At 46.4% G+C, this 22,493-nt stretch overlaps 1 protein-coding gene across 1 annotated transcript in view; it reads right to left on the minus strand.

Moving 5' to 3' along the window:
• Positions 1-22,493, minus strand: part of GCN1 (GCN1 activator of EIF2AK4) — a 69,706-nt gene that overhangs the window by 24,892 nt on the left and 22,321 nt on the right. The window contains exons 21-29 of the mRNA XM_073673395.1: positions 22,242-22,420; positions 21,855-21,948; positions 21,205-21,318; positions 19,731-19,929; positions 19,463-19,612; positions 846-1,024; positions 688-768; positions 379-522; positions 138-265 (exon numbers count right to left, since the gene is read on the minus strand). Coding sequence (XP_073529496.1) covers positions 138-265; positions 379-522; positions 688-768; positions 846-1,024; positions 19,463-19,612; positions 19,731-19,929; positions 21,205-21,318; positions 21,855-21,948; positions 22,242-22,420 — 1,268 coding nt within the window. The remainder of the gene's footprint in view (positions 1-137; positions 266-378; positions 523-687; positions 769-845; positions 1,025-19,462; positions 19,613-19,730; positions 19,930-21,204; positions 21,319-21,854; positions 21,949-22,241; positions 22,421-22,493) is intronic.

The raw sequence follows: 22,493 nt of genomic DNA on the forward strand, positions 1-22,493 counted from the left end.
CAGCTCTCCTGACAGGTCAGTATAAGAAAATGCTTGTATTGCCCATGAAATAACACTGGGGCAGCGTTTGAGTATTGGGATTTATGCCGTTCCTGTGGTTACGTATGAATAAATTGTGGCTTGAGGAAGTGTCTCACCTTTCAGCTTGTGCTTTTATTTCTGCTTCAACGTCAAATCTCATTACCCAGAGCCGATGCAACAAGGCAAGTCCATTCATGTCATCCGTATCCGGTGTTGGTAACACCATCTCCAGTTCCATTAATCCCTAAAACAGAATAATATAGTCAGAGGACAAACTACATGCAAGAATAAATCCTAGACACTGTTCTAACAGGTGGAAAGTAAAGCGAAATGCATAAAACTGCGAGCAGCACTCACCCGCAGAGCAGCATCTCGTACGCTTGAGCAGGATGACTGTAAAGCTGCAAGTAACACATCAATCTCCTCCTGCTCGGCATATGTGCATCCTATTCCTCCACCACTGCTAGTGCACAGCGATGTCAGGGCATTGGAAGCCAGGACCTGCAAGCAATTCAAACACACAATAAATGTCTGTTATGATACCTTTGCAAATATGGATTCCACTCCCCTGAGCCTTTATTAGCCTTGTTAATATCTGAAGACAATAACTGTTTTAGCAAGAGTTAACCACTACATACAATTGAACAGGGTACTGTTCACACTCACCTGTAATCTTGGGGCTGCAGTACCTATCACTCTAGTTAATAGCAGGAACATATCTGTGCGAGGCAGCAACTCCGGGCCATTCTAAAAACAAAACACATCCATAAATCTACCCAAATCTAATCGGAATCACACAAGTGACTGTAAATGGATTTACCTACCTCATCAATAACTTTAGCCTGACTCTGGGAAGACCGTAGCTGGCAATGAACGGTGATGATATGCATGGTTTCCACTAGTAGGTCCTCATTCTCTTCACTATTATTGCTGGTCTCCATCAGAACCATTTTCAGAAAAGGGAAAACAAAGGAGAATGCAGGAGCAGACAGAGGAGATGACCCTGGGGTAAAGAAAAGTAGAAAATCATCTCATGACCCAACTGAAAATATTCAATATCTGTGAGATAAACCATACGTCAACGCCCTCTGTTTTAAAGGGGTTGTCCACTACTTTTCCTTAGGATAGGTTACCAACATCAAATCGGTGGAGGTGCGACACTGGGCACCCCCAGCGATAAGCCGTTTTCAGTACTGGCAGCTGGATGTGATTCATCAGTTGCAGAAGTTCACGTCACAGCTCCGTCAACTGTATAGTGGCCGCGGCCGGGTACTGCACATCTACCTCTATTTGAATGAATAGTGGGAGATCAGCAGTCCCTGCTGTGGCAAGTATACAGTTGATGGAGCTGTGCTGTTCATTTCCACAACTGATCACATCCGTTTGCCGTTGGTACCAGGAACAGCTGATGAATGGCGGTAAAGATCAGATATTGATCACCTAAATTTCTGATGAAATTCCGAAACATAGGGGTTATTCCAAATAGACATATTTTGTACACCCTGGCACATTTAGTTAATTTTTACAGAACCACCAAGTTTTACGAATCAGTACGAATATGGGTTTCTGCCTAGCCTGCATTATGTATGAATAATAATTTTTATTTCTATAGTGCCAACATATTCCGCAGCACTTTACATTTAAGCGGGGACATGTACAAATATAAAGACAATACAAGGTAATACAAAGTTCAGCAGTTACAGGAGGAGTGAGGGTCCTGCTCACAAGCTTACAGTCTATATGGAAATAGGGGGACACAATAGGTAGAAAGTGCTTGTGATGTCTGGTTCAGCCATCGTTATAATAAACTAGCTATTGAGCCCGTTCTACGCCCGGGTGGCGAGCATTTTTATTGGTATATGGTCTCCCATGCTGGTATGTGCTGCCCCCCTCCTGGTATTTGTGCTGCCCCCATCCTGTTCCCACCATCCTATCCTGGTATGCATGGCACGCCTCATCCCCAATCCTAGTATGCATGGCTCCCTCACACCCATCCTGGTATGCATGGCACTCTTCATCCCTATCCTGGTATGCATGGCACTCCTCATCCCTATCCTGGTATGCATGGCACCCCTCATCCCTATTCTGGTATGCATGGCACCCAATCCCTCATCCTGGTATGCATGGTAACCCGCATTCCTATCCTGGTATGTATGGTACCCCTCATCCCTATTCTGGTATGCATGGTCCCCTCACCCCCAATCCTGGTAAGCATGGTCCCCTCACCCCCCCACTCCAGGTATGCATGGTCCCCTCACCCCCCAATCCAGGTATGCATGGTCCCCTCACCCCCCAATCCAGGTATGCATGGTCCCCTCACCCCCCAATCCAGGTATGCATGGTCCCCTCACCCCCCAATCCTGGTATGCATGGTCCCCTCACCCCCCAATCCTGGTATGCATGGTCCCCTCACCCCCCAATCCTGGTATGCATGGTCCCCTCACCCCCCAATCTTGATATGCATGGTTCCTCTCATCCTAGTATGCATGATCCCCTCACACCACAATCCTGGTATGCATGGTCCCCTCACCCCCCAATCCTGGTATGCATGGTCCCTTCATCCCTCAATAATGGTATGTGTGGTACCCCTCACCCCCCAATCCTGGTATGCATGGTCCCTTCACCCCCCAATAATGGTATGCGTGGTACCCTTCATCCTGGTATGCATGGTCCCCTCACCACCCAATCCTGATATGCATGGTCCCCTCACCCCCCAATCCTGGTATGCGTGGTCCCTCTCATCCTGGTATGCATGATCCCCTCACCCCACAATCCTGGTATGCCTGGTCCCCTCACCCCACAATCCTGGTATGCCTGGTCCCCTCACCCCACAATCCTGGTATGTGTGGTACCCCTCATCCCCCCAATCCTGGTATGTGTGGCCCCCTCATCCCCCAATCCTGATATGTGTGGCCCCCTCACCCCCCAATCCTGATATGTGTGGCCCCCTCACCCCCCAATCCTGATATGTGTGGCCCCCTCACCCCCCAATCCTGATATGTGTGGCCCCCTCACCCCCCAATCCTAATATGTGTGGCCCCCTCACCCCCCAATCCTGGTATGTGTGGCCCCCTCATCCCTTTTGCGCTGTGCACACATACAAAAAAATAAATCCTGGTATGTATGGTCCCCTCACCCCACAATCCTGGTATGCATGGTCCCCTCATCCCACAATCCTAGTATGCCTGGTACACCTCATTCCCCCAATCCTGGTATGTGTGGCGCACCCAACCCTTTCACGCTGTGCACACATACAAAAAATAAATACTTATACTAACCTTTCTTCTCTGTGCTCCAGCGCTGCAGCGTCCTGTTCTGCCGGAGGAGTGTGGCGCTGGAGTACGCGCTTGTCCATACTGCGCAGTCCGGCGCCATTCTGCTGAAGACACACTGCAAATGTGTCTTCAGTAAAATGGCGCCGGATAGTGCTATGCGCATGCCCCGGTCTCCGGCCAGAAGAGAGACGCTCCTCCCGGTCAGGTAAGTGTGTAAATATGGCACCAGCGCCATACACTCCTCTTACCTGTAAAGGCTGGATGCGTGCTTCTGTCTGGAACCAGACTGTGCAGGCGTGTCGCGCTTGCGCAGTCTATAAAAGCTTCAGACAGAGACCCGCATCTCCCGTTATATTATAGATAAGAATTTTCATCTAAAGCTGTAAGGTCCGGTCATCAGCCAGTATCTGCATAAGTACGGTTACCGTGTGATATTGGGTGCATGGAGGGTGTGGAGACAGATGAATTGGAGGGACCAGATCCTGAGAAAAATTTAGAAAGAGGGAATAAACGTACCTTTTTTTTCGGACTATAAGACGCACCGGACCATAAGACGCACCTAGGTTTTAAAGGAGGAAAATAGGAAAAAAAAATTAAGCAAAAAATGTGCTCATGATGCCCTGTTATGGGGGAGGGGGACGGCTGCTGACACGGGTATTGGGGTAATGTCCCCCAATTCTGTTAATATCCTCCATCCTGGTATGTATGGCCTTTCCTTCCTGGTATAAGTGGCCCCCATCCCATCCTGGTATGCATGGCACCCCTTTATACCCCATCCTGGTATGCATGGCACCCCTTTATACCACATCCTGGTATGCATGGCACCCCTTTATACCACATCCTGGTATGCATGGCACCCCTTTATACCCCATCCTGGTATGCATGGCACCCCTTGAGCCCCCATCCTAATATGCATTGCACCCCTTGAGCCCCCATCCTAGTATGCATGGCACCCCTTGAGCCCCCATCCTGGTATGCTTGGCACCCTCTGAGCCCCCATCCTGGTATGCATGGCACCCTCTGAGCCCCCATCCTGGTATGCATGGCACCCTCTGAGCCCCCATCCTGGTATGCATGGCACCCTCTGAGCCCCCATCCTGGTATGCATGGCACCCTCTGAGCCCCCATCCTGGTATGCATGGCACCCCTTGAGCCCCCATCCTGGTATGCATGGCACCCTCTGAGCCCCCATCCTGGTGTGCATGGCACCCTCTGAGCCCCCATCCTGGTATGTATGGCACCTTCTGAGCCCCCATTCTGGTATGCATGGCACCTTCGAGCCCCCATCTTGGTATGTATGGCACCTTCTGAGCCCCCATCCTGGTATGCATGGCACCCCTCTGAGCCCCCATCACGATGCCTACAAAAAAAAAAATAATAAACACTCATATTCACCTCCAGCGCTCTCCCACTCTGCTGCCGACACTCTCACTGTGTGAGCCGCGCATGGCGTCCCTGTCAAGCGCCCTCACACAGTGTGAGACGCTATGCTGGAATAGTCACTTCTCCCCACGCACAGAGTCCCGGCAGTGACCATTCAGTCTGTTCAATAGCCGGCACACTGTACCGCAGCGCGGCTCCTGCTGCCGCTCTGTGGTCAGTGTGCCTGATATTAAAGATCATGGATATTCACTACAACCCATGGGAGTGGGTTGTAGCGAATATTCATGAGCTTTAATAGCGGGCACACTGACCGCAGAGGGGCAGCAGGAGCCGTGCTGCGGCTCCAGTGTGCCGGCTATTAAGAGAAATGAATATTCATTGCTCTCCACGCCCATGGGCCTGGGGAGTAGGGAATATTTATTTTCTTTAGTAGCGGGCACAGTGTAGGCTGCAGCAGGTGGCTGCTGCCTCCTGTGCCCCGCTGACTCGCCCCCACACCCACCACCATGCGGCCATACAATAATATAGTATTCGTACTATAAGACGCCCCCCCACTTTCCTCCAAAATTTTGGAGAAAAAAAGTGCGTCTTATAGTCCGAAAAATACGGTATGTGCCTCCAATATTTCCAAAATATTATCTCGCCCACCCCCACAAACGTCTCAACAGCCTAACACTAGAGTCGTACACTCCGTCCAAAGACTACCCTTGAAAGTGTTTAAACTGATAGACCAAGGAATATCCCTTCGTGAGTGGCAGAACCAAGTCCCCTAAATATTTAGGCAATTGAAACTTTTCTAATTTAATTCTTGGGACACCTTTCTTCCATACTACGTCCATAAACAAGTTATGGATTCTAGTAAACTAGTATTAACCCCTTTACAACCCAAAGCTGTTTGCACGTTAATGACCAGGCTAATTTTTACAATTCTGACCACTGTCACTTTATGAGGTAATTACTCTGGAACGCTTCAACGGATCCCCCTGATTCTGAGATTGTTTTTTCGTGACATATTGTACTTCATGATTGTGGTAAAATTTCTTCGATATCACTTGCGTTTATTTGTGGAAAAAAACTGAAATTTGGCGAAAATGTTGAAAATTTTGCAATTTTCTAAATTTGAATTTTTATGCCCTTAAATCAGAGAGATATATCACAAAATACTTAAATAACATTTTCCACATGTCTACTTTACACTAGCACAATTTTGGAACCAAAATTGTTTTTTATTAGGGACCTATAAGGGTTAAAAGTTGAACAGCGATTTCTAATTTTTCAAACAAAATTTACAAAACCATTTTTTTTAGGGACCACACCACATTTGAAGTCACTTTGAGGGGTCTTTATGACAGAAAATACCTAAAAGCGACACCACACCACATTCAAGAACTTTATTAACCCTTCAGGTGCTTCACGGGAATTTTTGGAATGTGGAAGAAAAAAATTAACATTTAACTTTTTTCACAAAAATGTTACTTTAGACCCAATTTTTTATTTTTGCAGGAGTAACAGGAAAAAATAGACCCCAAAATTTGTTGTGCAATTTCCCCTGAGCACGCAGATACCCCATATGTGGGGAAAAACCACTGTTTGGGCGCACGGCATGTTGCGTTTGGAGTGCCCCTGATGTACCTAAACAGAGGAAACCCCCCACAAGTGACCCCATTTTGGAAACTAAACCCCTCAAGGAACTTATCTAGATGTGTGGTGAGCACCCTGAACCTCCAAGTGCTTTACAGAAGTTTATAACATGGAGCCATGAAAATAAAAAAATCTAACTTTTTCCACAAAAATGATGTTTTAGCCTCAATTTTTTTTATTCTCACAAGGGCAAGAGGAGAAAATGGACCCCAAAAACTTTTGTGCAATTTCTCCTGAGTACGTCAATACCCCATATGTGGGGAAAATACAGTGTTTGGGCGCTCGGCAGAGTTCAGAAGGGAAAGAGCACTGTGTGACTTTTTGAGCAAAATTGGCTGGAATTGAGAGCGGACGCCATGTCGCGTTTGGAGAGCCCCTGATGTGCCTAAATAGTGGAAACCCCCCACAAGTGACCCCGTTTTGGAAACTACACCCCTCAGGGATTTTATCAAGGGGTATAGTGAACATTTTGAATCCAGAGGTACGACACAGAATTTGATAACATTAGGTCATCATATAATAATATATTATTATATAAATTAATATTAAATAAATTGATGGGTACATTATATTTTTATTTTTGGTGGATTATTATTATTATTTTTTTTTAATATTTTTACACTTTTTTTTTTCATTGTTTAACACTTTTTTTACTTTTATACGTTGTCCCACTATAGGACTTTCACATTTTTTTACTCTGATCGCCTGTATAGCATAGGGATGGAGCACAATCCCTGTGCTATACAGGCTGTCAGCACAGCAGATGCAGAAGATACTTTGGTCATGCACTTATAATTATGCCCCTGCTGTGTACCGTGTAATGGCTGTAAATCAGACAAAACCTATAAGAAACAAGATGAACATAAACCCTGCTGTAACTAAATAAGTAAAAAGCAAAAGTGCATTTAAATAAAATAGGGGTTCTTAGTAACACTATTTTTGATCAAAAATAGCATAAAAGGCATCCTACCACGGCACAGTGACCCTATTCAGGATGGTCCTACACTGTTGAATATTGAAAACCTTACCATGTGTCATAGTTGACCTCATTGTGTGAATCCTGTGCTGAGATAATCTTATAAATGTGCCCCTGCTGTGTACTGTGTAATGGCCGTGTCTGACCGTGCAGGGACATGGTCTGATCATACCACAGCTCCTGGGCAGGGGAGGAAGCAAAAGAGTATACAGACAGCACAGCACGGGGATCACAAATGATTCTTTCTTTGAGGAAACACATTGCTTAAAAACAGGCAGGGAAGTGTTTTGCCTCTGAAAAAGAATAATTTGTGATCCCATGATGTCTTGTCTTTTTACTCTCTTAGTTCCTCCCCTGCCTACCCAAGGCAGACAGAGGCAACTTCCCCAGGTCCCAATTTTTACACCATTCTTGATCAATAATAGTTTTAAGTTGAGAAATTTATAATCTTCCACCATCTTAGTGATGTGAACTCGAATATAGTTAAACTCACTTAAAAGAGGGATTACCCTGCTATCCACTATCCCAGACACAACATCTTCACCCAGCGGTATTAAAACGGATTTTAACCAGTTTATAGTAAGGCCCAAAAAAACACAGAAGAGTTGAATCTCCTCCATTAGTACAGGCATAACCCATCCAAGCCATCTACAAACATCAAGATATTATCTGATTACAGGGCAATCCTTCACTCTTTTTCACCTTCGCTGAAGCTCTTCACACCAGGATGACTCCTAACAAGACATACTAACGGTTCAATCGCCATAACAAACAGGGATGACAAAGGACAACCTTGCCGTGTCCTCGGGGCAAATGAGAATTTTTCAGATAAGTTACCATGCATTATAATCTTTGCTATCTGCACCCCATATAAAATCTTAATCCAACGAAACAAACTAGAGTCAAAACCCATTCTCCCTAGTACGGTCCAAAGATAACCAGTGCTGTGGAGTTGGTAAGCCAAACCTCCGACTCCTCAATTTCCATGACACCGACTCCATGACTCCGACTCCCTCATACATGGCTCATGTTTAAGTGATGAATTTACTGTAGCACAGATTCATCTCAGCTAAAAGTCTAGATCCTTAGATCAGTAATAGGACAGACATTTATAGGACATTTCATAACTTTCCCAAATTCTTATGAAAAAAATATTTCCCACAAACTGCATTGAACTACTGTACCCAATTTATTATATATTTTAGGAGTCGGAGTTGGTCCATTTTATACAGACTCCGACTGACTCCACCAAACTGGGCTCCGACTCCACAGCCCTGAAGATAACACCACTCAACACTATGAAATGCTAGTGACAGTGTTGCCTTATTGAGAGGGCCGTCCTGGGCTGCCTGCAAATTTTGAAGCGGCCTATGTAAATTAACCACCGTTGATTTGGAGTGCATGAACCCGGCCTGGTCCTGATGCACCACATTAGCTATAAACTTTAGATAAACAAATTGCCAACACTTTAAACAAAATCCTTAAATCTGAGGTCAGTAGTGAAACTGGCCTGGATGAATCCGATAACTCCCTAGCTTTCCCTTCTTTGGATAAAATCACTATTATAGCCTAGTAAAGAGACGCGGATAACCTCCATTGCTGTGGGCCATATTGCAGCACTTCCAGATAAATAAATTCCTCTCTATACAGTTAAAAACCAAGATGGGAAGCCCATCCATTTTTCATACTTCCTAACCCCAGTTGTAGTTCTTCTATGGTTCATTCCATCTCCAAATCTTCACGATATAGAGTAGGAAAATCAATCAGATCCAAAAAAACGCTCAAGCTCCCTGTAAGATACATTTGAAGCATTCAGTTCAGAGTAGAAATTCCATAGGACCCTAAGGATATGCAAGGTTTGAGCAACTACATTACCCCTTCTCCCACAGCTGATAAGTATAATCATTCTGAGATGGAACCATTCTTGCCAATAACCTACCAGTAGTCTCTCCTTAAAAAAACTGTTATTTTAGAAATATGTGTTTCAACTAATAGGATCTCAATTGATTCTGAACCTCCTTCAAATTCTCCATAGACTCAGGAATATTTGTCCTTGGATGAAGCGGTTTCGTCTGATTCATGTAAGTCTGTAACTTTTCCCCTAAGTATTTAGATCTATTTTTCACATCTAATAAATTCCATTTTCATAGCTTCCTAAACTATGTCTATGGCAGTAGATCCCAGATTCACTCTAAAGTATTGGGTTCAATCTCCATCTCAGGGGGCGATATGGACCTACAACAGTTTGAAGTTGAAAAAGCAAAGGGGAATGATAAGAAAGGGACTTGGTGAGATAATCCATTTTAGCAATAAGTGGAATTACAGGGTTAATACATAACATCACATCTATCCCTGACAGGTACTCAAAAATTGATTTGGCACAAGAGTAGCACTGAGCTTCATGAAATTGTTTCCTCCAGATCAATCAAACTTATCTCATTAACTAGTCGACCAAAGATGTTTAAAGAGGCTGTCCACTACCCCCGGACTGAGTTACTAGCTTTCCCATAAATGCTTAAGGATAATGCCCCTAAAGGTCTCCATGTACCTTTTCTGCCAAGGTTCATGTTGTTTTTTTGCTTCACTTCCTGTGCCCTGGCACCAGCTCTGTGGTCATAGCGATCACCTCCTCTTCAGACTCCTGTGCTGACTTCTTACTACATTTCCCATCATTCCTTGTACTGGGCTGCAAGCCAGCAGTGAGTACAGACCTGTAACCTAAACCCCTCCCACTCAGACTCCAGCTTCACACAGGGTCCCAGCATGATCTCTCCTCTACAGGACACTGCAAGGAATAGAAGTAGTGCATAAAGCACCATAACATCAGCCTTGAAAATAAAGAATATCCCCTACTCCACCTCACTGAGATGATGGGATGGGTGTACGGAAAGAGATCTGAAAGTCAAGAATCTCTGCACTATTAGTATAAGAAAGACAACTGCTTAAGAGGAAATACCATAGACCAAAGACAACTAATGAAAAGTAGCAACCTGATTAAATTGCTAAAAATACCTGAAAATTTAAAAAGCACCTAGTAGGTGCATCTAGTAGTGCGGGTCTAGGTAAAATAGGAGGCAAGTCAGTGAAGGCACAGTGAGCTGTCATAAGAGCATACAGATGAATAGGTAAGCAGAGCACCAGATAGAGCCAATACCACAGGCCGACCCGGAGCACGAGCATATCATTATCTCCCAACTGAAAGTGAAGATTACACAAGAACCACAGAATGGATTTCATCAACCCAGGTATCATTTTAATCAGTGTAACGGTGCCCACCTGACAGTGTATGTACTTTACTGAGCACAATCCTGCTAACAGGTGCGCTTTAAGGCAAACAGAGGGCCAAAATGAAAAACCTGGACAAAGCTGCGGGCCAACCAGTATACAGTATAATGGGCCCCACATAGTCCTCCACACAGAATAATGGCCCAACATAGTCCTCCATACAGAATAATGGGCCCACATAGTCCTCCATACAGAATAATGGCCCCACATAGTCCTCCATACAGAATAATGGCCCCACATAGGGGTGGCGGTTTTGGTGTTGCGGGCCAAATATAACCACCTGCAGGCCAGATTTGGCCCATGGGCCGGAGTTTGGCACGTATGATTTATGATATGGATAGGAATAGATTGATTCTTTTCATTAACAAAATCTACATTGCCCTTTTATTGGATATGGGATATATGCTCATTTATTGGTTTCCATATGGGACCTATCATGTTAGATCAAAAGCCTTAAAAGGCCTAGCCCTCCATTTATCACAATCATTATAGCTCTGGTCCACTGATTAAGCCTGTATAGGCGAAACTGGTTGGCGGAGCTATACGACTGCATTTTAGTTTCTTCAGTGGAGCCTGCAAGAATGAAATAGATTTATCTATAATGTGCTACAAAGATCTATAGACTGCAGCCATGATCATGCTAGGGAGATATTAATATACTAAAAGAAATCGACTAGTTTTAGCTGATAGAGAGGTGTTCCAAGGTTGGGAAATCCTCCTGTATAGTGATATAAGACAGGCCCACTGTAGTAGTTTTAAATAAAGACCACTTTTAAATGAAAATTAATAAAAGAGGGATTTTTGGTACTCCCCGTAAAATCTCTTTCTTGGAGCATTCATTGGGGGACACAGGACCATGGGTGTATGCTGCTGTCGCTAGGAGGTTGACACTATGCAAAAAAAGGAAAATAGCTCCTCCTCCGCAGTATGCACCCGCCTACAGGAACCAAGCTCACCAGTTAGTGGCTAGAGCAGTAGGAGAAGCACAAAATAACCAACTATGTAATGCCCAACGGGGTACAACCGTGAAAAACTAAATGAGATGCCCAAAGGGCCAACGGGACATATGTCCAAAAACAGGGAGGGTGCTGTGTCCCCCAATGAAGGCTCCAAGAAAGAGATTTTACAGTGAGTACCAAAAATCCCTCTTTCCCTATCGCTTCATTGGGGGACACAGGACCATGGGACGTCCCAAAGCAGTCCCTTGGGTGGGAGAACAGAAGATAGTCACAGACTAGGTCAGACTTCGGCAACTGCCGCCTGCAGGACCTTCCGTCCAAGACTGGCATCAGCCGAAGAATAAGTGTGGACCTTGTAAAACCTTGAAAAGGTGTGAAGAGAAGACCACGTTGCGGCCTTGCAGATTTGAGAGGCTGAAGCCTGATGGCGGACCGCCCAAGAGGCCCCCCACTGCCCTGGTGGAGTGAGCCCTTACTCCGGGAGGGGGAGGTTTGCCCGAGATGCGATGTGCCTCCAAGATGGTCGAACGTATCCAACGGGCGATGGTTGACTTGGAAGCAGGGAAATCCCTTGCGAAGCCCCTCAGGGATGACAAAAAGGGCATCCGAGCGCCGAAGGGAGGCCGTTCTGGAAAGGTACACACGTAGAGCTCTGACCAGGTCCAGTTTGTGCAGGGACTTCTCCCGTGGATGCACTGGAGCAGGACAAAAGGAAGGCAAAACGATGTCCTCATTAATGTGGAAAGCGGAAACCACCTTTGGCAAAAAGGAAGGCACCGGCCTGAGCACTACTTTGTCTTGATGGAATACCAGAAAAGGCGACCGACAAGAGAGGGCTGCGAGTTCTGTGACCCTTCTAGGAAAAAGCCACCTTCCAGGAAAGGAGAGAGGCTGGAATGTCCTGAATGGGTTCAAATGGAGGCTGTTGTAGGATGCTTAGGACCATATTAAGGTCCCATGGTTCCACTGGAGGGCGATAGGGGGGCGCCAGGTGGGCCACCCCTTGTAGAAACATCCTGACCTGAGGACGGCTAGCTAAGTTACGTTGGAATAGGATGGACAAGGCCGAAACTTGGCCCTTGAAAGTGCTGAGAGATAGTCCCGCCTCTAGGCCAGACTGAAGAAAAGACAAAATGACTGGCAAAGAAAAGGACATAGGAGTCAGCTGATCTTGTTCGCAGTGACGAAAAAAGGCTCTCCAAGTTCTGTGGTATATGCGCGAGGTAGCGGGTTTTCTGGCGTTAATTAGGGTCTGAATGACATTGTCAGTAAAGCCCGCCGTCTTCAACACCGAGGCCTCAACGGCCATACCATTAAATTCAGAGAAAGAGAACTCTGATGAAGAATAGGACCCTGAGAGAGGAGGTCCGGACGGTCTGGTAGTCTCCAGGGGGAGTCGACAAGCAGATTTACCAGATCTGCGTACCAGACGCATCTGGGCCAATCTGGGGCTACTAGGAGAACTGGTACTCCCTCTGTCTTGACCTTTATGATGACTCGAGGGATCAAATGTAGAGGTGGAAAGAGATAGGGCAGTTGGAACTGTGACCATGATATGACTAGCGCGTCCTGGGCGATTGCTAGCGGATCGCGGGACCGAGCTACAAAGGACGGAACCTTGTGGTTTAACCGGGACGCCATGAGGTCGATGTCCGGCAGATTTGGTGAAACACCTCAGGATGGAGAGACCATTCTCCTGAGGCGAGGCCCTGCCGACTGAGAAAGTCGGCCGCCCAGTTGTCGACCCCTGGAATGTGGACTGCTGAGATTGCCGGGACCGTCTTCTCGGCCCAAAGTAGCACTCTTGCCACCTCTTTTAAAACGGGCTTGCTGCGCGTTCCTCCCTGATGGTTTATGTATGCCACGGTCGTGGCACTGTCCGATTGTACGCGGACTGCGAACCCTGCCAGGATCTTCTACCAGTGACGCAACGCCAGGTAAATCGCCCTCATCTCCAGAATGTTGATGGGGAGGGAGACTTCGTGGGGACTCCACCGGCCCTGGACCGTGTGTTGTAGAAAAACTGACCCCCAACCGATGAGACTGGCATCGGTCATGACCACGTGCCAGCGAAGCAGAAGGAATCATCTCCCGGGTCTGAAGGAAGAAGGGCGGGACCACCAGGTTAGCGACCGTCTTACTTGACGAGGTAACTTGATGCGTCGATCTAGAGATGTCGGATTCTTGTCCCAAGCTGAGAGAAGGGGTAGTTGAAGAGACCGGGTATGGAACTGGGCAAATGGAACTGCCTCCATGGCTGCTACCATCCTTCCCAGGACACTCATGCATAGGCGAAGGGAGTGTGGACTTGGGTCGGAGAGGATGTGGATTCCTTGTCGTAGGGAGTTTATCTTTTCCCTCGGAAGGAGGACCCGGACACGGACCGTGTCGAACTGCATCCCTAGGAAGGTTAAACGTTGGGATGGGACCAGGGAGGATTTGTCCGTGTTGATCAGCCAGCCTAACCGGGAGAGAGTGTTCAAGGTGATCTGGAGACTGTGGAGACAGTCCCTGAACGTGGGGCCTTTGATTAACAGGTCGTCGAGGTAGGGGATGATTACAATTCCCCTTGTTCGAAGAATGGCCATAACTGTCGCCATCACCTTCGTGAAAACCCTCGGGGCTGTGGCGAGGCCGAAGGGGAGGGCAGTGAACTGGTAATGTGCGTTCCTGAAGGAAAAGCGAAGGAACTTCTGATGTGACGCGCAGATTGGGATGTGAAGGTACGCATCCTGAATGTCCACTGAACATAGATATTCCCCGGCCTCCATCGAGGCGATTACCGACTTGAGGGACTCTATCCTGAACTGTCGGATGCGTACAAGTCGGTTTAGCTGTTTGAGGTCCAGAATCGGACGTAGTGAACCATCCTTTTTTGGGACAACGAAGAGATTTGAGTAAAAACCGGAAAACCTTTCCTGAACGGGAACCGGGACTATGACTCCTGAGCGCAGAAGAGAAGTGATGGCTTGGAGGAAACCGTGGAAGAGATGGTTGTGGGGGGGCGGGACCTGAGAAAACGTGATCGTGGGCTGGAATAGAACTCGATTTTGTAGCCGGAAGTCACAATTTCTTTGACCCAGGCATCCTCTATTGCCGGGAGCCAAGAATCTGTGAACAGAAGGAGACGGCCGCCCACCCTGGGAGAAGTCCCAGGTGTGAGTAACCCGTCATGTTGAGAAAAACCTGTTGGATCGTGATCGTGATCCAGAGGACTTGGAGGAGCTCCTTTAGGAGCGTGGGCCTAAAGGAGGGTTTACGACTGTCCCGATGTGCTGGAGTACGGTCCTGTTGAGAGGAGGGGTTCGGTTGAGCGAACTGACGAAAGGACCAGAACTGAAGGGGGCGTCTCCTAGGAAAAGGGCGTTTGGGTCTGGGCTGGGGGAGAGAGGTGCTCTTACCCCCAGTAGCATCAGAGATGATCTGATCTAGCTTGGATCCAAACAGCCTGGAACCTTGAAAAGGAAGATTAGTTAGAGATCTTTTGGAAGCCGGGTCGGCGTTCCAGGCTTTAAGCCAAAGAATTCTACGTAAGGCAACGAGATTACTGGAAACCCGGGCTGAGCATGCAGCGGAGTCGAGGGACGCCGTAAGTAGATATTTTCCGGCATGGCCGATTTGATCAGCTAAGTCGGCCAGTTCGTCCGGGGAGGCCCCTGCTAGGATGCCCCGTCTGAGCTGTTTGGCCCATGCGGACACCGCATTTGATACCCAAGTTGAGGCGAAGGAAGGGCAAAGGGAGGTGCCCGCAGCCTCAAAGGCTGACTTAGAGAGGGCCTCAAGACCTGTCTATCCGTGGTATCCTTAAGGGAGGAACCATCCGGAAGAGACCGTACCGTCTTGGCGGAAAGGCGAGAGATGGGAGGATCCACAGATGGGGACTCCGTCCATTTGCTAACAAGGTCATGGTTAAAGGGGTATAGGACATTTAACTGTTTCTTTCCTGTAAAACGCTTTTCTGCATGCTCCCACTGTTTTTGAAAAACGCTGTCAAATTCTGCATGGTTAGAAAAAGTGCGTACAGGACGCTTAATCTTTTTGAAGGAAACTGAGTAGTCCCGGGAAGGGCTCTCGTCTTCTGTAACATTCAGAGTCTGATTGACAGCAGTTATAAGGCTGTCTATCATGTCCTGGACCTTGGAATACTGGTCTGTGTCAGAACCAGAGTCTGAATCTGAAGCAGAGTTAGATCCCGGGGCGACCTCCGGGGAAGAGGTGTGAGACGCAGGGAGCATCTTGGAGTCTGGAGAGCTGGAGGATGAGCTTGCGTGAGTCCGTTTCTGAGAACGTGCCGTCAGTCTGCCCCTGTGAGGAGGGGGCAGGGGTGCCTGCGAATCGTCTGTGGGGACGTTCGGAGCGCTGGTGGCCGTGGATAACATAGGCAAACGCTCTGGCAAGCGTTCTAAGACCTGCACCAGAGATTGAGAAACCTTGGTGAGGTCAGAGACAGACTGTGAGTGGGGGGATCTTGGGGTGCCAGCATGGCAGGAGGTTTGCAGGTCGAGCAGAAGGCCATAGTGAGACCCGCAGGCCACTTAGTACCGCAGAGAGCACAGGCGTAGTATGTGACAATGTGAGAGGGACGGACTGAGGGCTCCCTGGGTTTGGGCATATGTGCCTGACCAGGGATACTGCAGAGGGGGGCGCTGTGAGCAGGGAAGGGTGGGGGTCGGTGTCAGGACAGAGCCTACCCGATCCTGTAGAGAAGCGGTCCTGTGCCCCCCTGAAGGCTCCGAAGGTGAGGCTGGAGCGGGTCACAATAGGTGCCGACGAAGTAGAGAGCTGCGTGCGGCAGAGTGATGGCGTCGGTGCAGAGGACGCAGCGATTATGACGGAGCGCGTCGAGGCTCCGATAGGCAGATGGGAAAGGGGGCGGGCTTGAGAGGCCCCCCGATGATAGGTCCGCGGAAGGCACGAGGGCGTGACGGAAGCGTCACTATGCTCCTCGGCCCTGGTTGGTCAAATAGGAGGGGGCGTATAGCTGTTGGAGCGGGACTGCCCACCGGACACACCCCCCGACGGAGAAAAGCGCGGCAGATTTGCCGCGCATTATGAAGAAGAAGGAGGAAGTGGCCCAGGGAAGCGCTGTTACGCGCCATGTTTGGTGAGAGGGAGGAGAGGGGAGGAAGGCAGGTAACGCCGGGAGACTGGGACCGGCAGCTAAAAGGCAGGGAAGTACCTGTCTTAGCGGGTCCGGGAATCGTCCCTTCCTTTCTCCTGCAGGAGACAGTGTCAACCCCAGAAAACTGGGGGAAGGTCACCCGCAGGGACCACCGTCTCCCTCCCAGGCAGCTCTGAGGAGGGGGCTGGGGTGGGGAACAGGCTAGGACTGGCCACCGAAATCACCCTGAGACACCCTAAGGTGAGAGGGGATAAGTCCTGCCCACCGGGTCCGAGAGTGGGCGATGTGGGAGTAGCTAGTGGGTTAACAGGGGACGCAGTGTGCCCTGTTAGCCTGAAGAGCTGTATCTGAAAGAGAAAAAACAAGGATTAATAAACACAACAAGGTTGGATCTGTGAAGATCCAGGTCTACCTCCTACAGACACTAAGCTTAAACTGGTGAGCTTGGTGCCTGTAGGCGGGTGCATACTGCGGAGGAGGAGCTATTTTCCTTTTTTTGCATAGTGTCAACCTCCTAGCGACAGCAGCATACACCCATGGTCCTGTGTCCCCCAATGAAGCGATAGAGAAAGTTAGTTTTTAATGCATCCCTTTATACTGGATCTATTTACCCTTTGGGTAATAAGTAGTTTAGAAATTTTTCATCCCTGATGGGCTGCTCACACTTTGATTTATTGACAGTACATATCCGAGCACCCTCGGCAAACTGGAGTAACGAGTACTTGCACTCATCACTAACTGTGATGCATCGTTTGATCACTTATGATAAAAAGTCTGATTGAGCCTAATATTAGTTTTCTATGCTAATTTTCTTTTAATACACATGAAATAAAAAATATCACACTGCCCCCCTTCCCCGTAAATACTGAACCCACTCACCACTGTCCAATGATGCATGAAGGGTAATCATCATCTGCAAAGTATATCATTTCTAGTTGGTTATGCAACTGCACGGTGCACCGATCCTGAGACAATGCGGACATACAGTACAGACCAAAAGTTTGGACACACCTTCTCATTTAAAGATTTTTCTGTATTTTCATGACTATGAAAATTGTACATTCACACTGAAGGCATCAAAACTATGAATTAACACATGTGGAATTATATACTTAACAAAAAAGTGTGAAACAACTGAAAATATGTCTTATATTCTAGGTTCTTCAAAGTAGCCACCTTTTTCTTTGATGACTGCTTTGCACACTGTTGGCATTCTCTTGATGAGCTTCAAGAGGTAGTCACCGGAAATGGTCTTCCAACAATCTTGAAGGAGTTCCCAGAGATGCTTCGCACTTGTTGGTCCTTTTGCCTTCACTCTGCGGTCCAGCTCACCCCAAACCATCTCGATTGGGTTCAGGTCTGGTGACTGTGAAGGTCATCTGGCGTAGCACCCCATCACTCTCCTTCTTGGTCAAATAGCCCTTACACAGCCTGGAGGTGTGTTTGGGGTCATTGTCCTGTTGAAAAATAAATGATGGTCCAACTAAACGCAAACCGGATGGAATAGCATGCCGCTGCAAGAAGCTGTGGTAGCCATGCTGGTTCAGTATGCCTTCAATTTTGAATAAATCCCCAACAGTGTCACCAGCAAAGCACCCCCACACCATCACACCTCCTCCTCCATGCTTCACGGTGGGAACCAGGCATGTAGAGTCCATCCGTTCACCTTTTCTGCGTCGCACAAAGACACGGTGGTTGGAACCAAAGATCTCAAATTTGGACTCATCTGACCAAAGCACAGATTTCCACTGGTCTAATGTCCATTCCTTGTGTTCTTTAGCCCAAACAAGTCTCTTCTGCTTGTTGCCTGTCCTTAGCAGTGGTTTCCTAGCAGCTTTTTTACCATGAAGGCCTGCTGCACAAAGTCTCCTCTTAACAGTTGTTGTAGAGATGTGTCTGCTGCTAGAACTCTGTGTGGCATTGACCTGGTCTCTAATCTGAGCTGCTGTTATCCTGCGATTTCTGAGGCTGGTGACTCGGATAAACTTATCCTCAGAAGCAGAGGTGACTCTTGGTCTTCCTTTCCTGGGGCGGTCCTCATGTGAGCCAGTTTCTTTGTAGCGCTTGATGGTTTTTGCAACTGCACTTGGGGACACTTTCAAAGTTTGCCCAATTTTTCGGAATGACTGACCTTCATTTCTTAAAGTAATGATGGCCACTCGTTTTTCTTTACTTAGCTGCTTTTTTCTTGCCATAATACAAATTCTAACAGTCTATTCAGTAGGACTATCAGCTGTGTATCCACCAGACTTCTGCACAACACAATTGATGGTCCCAACCCCATTTATAAGGCAGGAAATCCCACTTATTAAACCTGACAGGGCACACCTGTGAAGTGAAAACCATTTCCAGTGACCACCTCTTGAAGCTCATCAAGAGAATGCCAAGAGTGTGCAAAGCAGTCATCAAAGCAAAAGGTGACTACTTTGAAGAACCTAGAATATAAGACATATTTTCAGTTGTTTCACACTTTTTTGTTAAGTACATAATTCCACATGTGTTAATTCATAGTTTTGATGCCTTCAGTGTGAATGTACAATTTTCATAGTCATGAAAATACAGAAAAATCTTTAAATGAGAAGGTGTGTCCAAACTTTTGGTCTGTACTGTATAGCAGCCACTGGAGGGAACCTCAAAAACAAGACACCCCCAGCACACGCCACACCATTCAATTTACATATTGTATAGTAGAAAAACGTAAAGATTAATATTGGAGGTCTCTGGAAACAGTCAGATGGGCTACTGTCCACATACTGGAGAATTTTTAAGGTACAGGAATTAATAACAAAGCTTTAGTCACCTGGGTCATCCTTTCGCTTGGGTACGGTATAAATGTGTAGGAGGTTTACTGCTCTCTTCACGGCTACTGGCAAATCTTCCTGGCACCAGGCGGGATCCAGATTACATTCTGGTTTCAACAAGCGTAGCGTAATGTGGGCAACCAATTTTCCTATGCACAAAGAAGCCAGATATCACTGCCAATTCTGAGAGATGTAAAGGAAAACCTCATGACAAGGACAATCTCTGTTCCAGATTTTATTAAAAGAAACATGAAGAGAGATATTTACCAAATGTTCTTAAATGTGCTGGCATGACGCTGCCAGCTAACTGGACAAAAAGAAGATGGATCCGAGAAGCAGATAGTGGAGACTTGAGTAAAGGCAATAAGCTGCTGGTCAGTGCAGGGATATGCTGAGAAAGACCAGGAGAGCTCTGCTGTATGATACAGTCCAGAAGTCTTATTGTGTTTTCTAGCTCCATGTCCAACTAAGAGAAAAAGCAACAATGTTATCTATCCTGTCACCAAGGAGTATATAAAGGGATCCTGACAGCTGACGGATGCTGCCCCGTCCACAAGCAGCACGCATCAGGCACTGGCTGTATGATCTCACCCAGGTATGTTTTCCCCTTAAACGCTGCTACGTTTCAAAGGAAAACACAGTTTTAAAGCCACGAGGGACCGAGGAGCACGGGTGATAAGTCGGAAAATCCGGTCCCCAGTGGCTTCACCCCACTCACTCCCCATGAGTGACATGTCTCTCCATGTGTAAGTGTATAGGGAGAGACCCGTCAGTCACTGGTAGTGAGACCAGTCTGACTAGTCACCTGTGCTCCTTGGTCCCCAGTGGCTTTTAAAATATGTTTATCAAGTTAAGTGATCAGATTCAAACATTAATGGCGTCTCATACGTGCTGCTCATGGATCAGACAGCATGTATCAGCTGCCAGAATCCCTTTAATAAGACACTCAAAAGTTTCAGAAGATTTGGTTAGCATCACAGTTGCCAAAGCCTCCATCAGAAGTTCTGTCATTTTTGCTGGAAAAAAGTGCAGCATGCTGTGTATATTATTTCCCAAAAGGAAAAAAAGAAAAGAAAAAAAAAAGAAGAGTATAATATAGTTGTCAGTCAAAGGATGAATCTGTTTGTTAGAGGAGTTCCATTTTTCTGCTCCAATACTGGAATAGAAATTAAAACACCTGCAACCACTAGTGTGAACCTTTTATTAATTTGGAAGGTTTTCTATCACTTAAAATCACAAAATCATCCAGCGGTTCCCAAAATAATGAGCTTCTTACAAAATTAAAGCTTACATAAAATTATGACGCCATCCCTATCTTATCAATTCTAGGTACTTCAATTTTCTGAGATCACATACTGATAACAGATATAGTGTGTAAAATCCAGAACCTAAAGACTAAACTGACCCTACACATTACAAAGTTGTCATTTCAACTGACTCACCCATACTCCAGGAGAACAATGTAATTGGCAGTCCGGAATCCAACGTACACGATCAATATCTCCCCCCGACCATAAGTTAGTCAGCGACCCCATACACATTAGACCTTAGGCCAAACCTGTCGATATCGGGGGGGAATTTGGCCGACATTAGTCTAATGTGTATGGGGTTGGCTCAAGGCAAGAATCCTCAGCCCATGGCCCGTTAGTGTGGAACAAATTGCTCCTACTTTTCTTATCAGCTTCAAAACCGTTCGTTGCCTTGTAGTAGAAAGTAAGTTTATATTTTAAGATTTTCTCACCTCCTTCAGTCTCTTACGGATCTGACTCTCTTTTTCCATTTGTGCCTGCAGCATTTCCTTCTGCTTACTTGTTAGCTGTAGCTCTTCCTTGATGCCCTTCTTCTTTTTAATCTCCTGCAAAGAAACACAATTTTTTATGTATATAAATTTGCACTTAAGATCACGCCATAAGAGACCCGGCAGTGCAAGAAGATTGGCTGTATAATACAATCCACAATCAATAATCAACCCAATATACAAAAATATAAAAGGAAACTTCAGAAAAAAAAACAACTGGGAACATTTGATTTATGCTGCTCTTATAGACATTTATTATTCTGCCCCAATTCTACCTGTGCACAGATTGTGGAGCAGAGGTTGAGGAGTGATGGAGTTGTGGAAGAACACAAACGGTCTCAAGACACAGACCACACAGCCTGGAAGGCTGCAGAATTTGCACCTCAATTTGCAAGTTCTGCAGATTTTAATGGTCTTGGTAGGGGTGAAAGTCGTGGGGGAAATTTGCTGCGTAAATTGATATGCTGAAGCATGTGGATGAGATTTGGTAACTTTCGCTCATTTTTCTCATACTGTAACATAATGTAGATTTTCCACCCACGAAATTCAGTAGAAAATTTCACAGTATGAAAAAAAATTGACTGAGTATATACCTCTTTCAGCTCCAACTCAATTATTTGCTCCTTGAAAGAATATGCTTTATTCTCTCTCTTCATATTTGCCTTTTTAAGACTATCCTGTTGAGCACTAAAACAAAATGGAGAAAAGAATTAATAAAAAAAAACCTTTAGAAAAGTTATATATCAAACTAGCAAAACCATAGCATTGCATATGTAACGCTACATTATACAGGGCTGTGCCTACAGGGAAAACTCTCCAATCGGGTCTGAACAAATCATCCCATATTTCCATACAATAATGCTAACAGAAATGGAGGCATATTTAAAGTGATCCATCCATATTATCCACCTCCGCAGGACTTTATTAGCTGGGATCGACAAGAGGGTTAATGTACTATTCTTACACACAGTGATAATTACCTATGTAAAATGGATTTGTCATACAGCTCTCCTTCCGGGGTCAACATGATCGCATACTCTTCCCTGGTAACTAAACACAGGGCTGGATTCTGCAGCGAGTCCGTTATAACACCGATCAGCCTAGGAAGAACTCTGTCTGGAGAGATGCGAGACAGCGTCCCAGCTGCATTGAGGACAGCCTGAAATTAAAAAGGGTTTTTTGCTTTACGAGTAGTTATCAGAATTTTCTCAAATACTCAATGATGAACAGCC

This window comes from Phyllobates terribilis, unplaced genomic scaffold, assembly GCF_046119375.1.
Source record: "Phyllobates terribilis strain yellow unplaced genomic scaffold, ASM4611937v1 Scaffold_1__5_contigs__length_1240528914, whole genome shotgun sequence".
NCBI lineage: Eukaryota > Metazoa > Chordata > Amphibia > Anura > Dendrobatidae > Phyllobates > Phyllobates terribilis.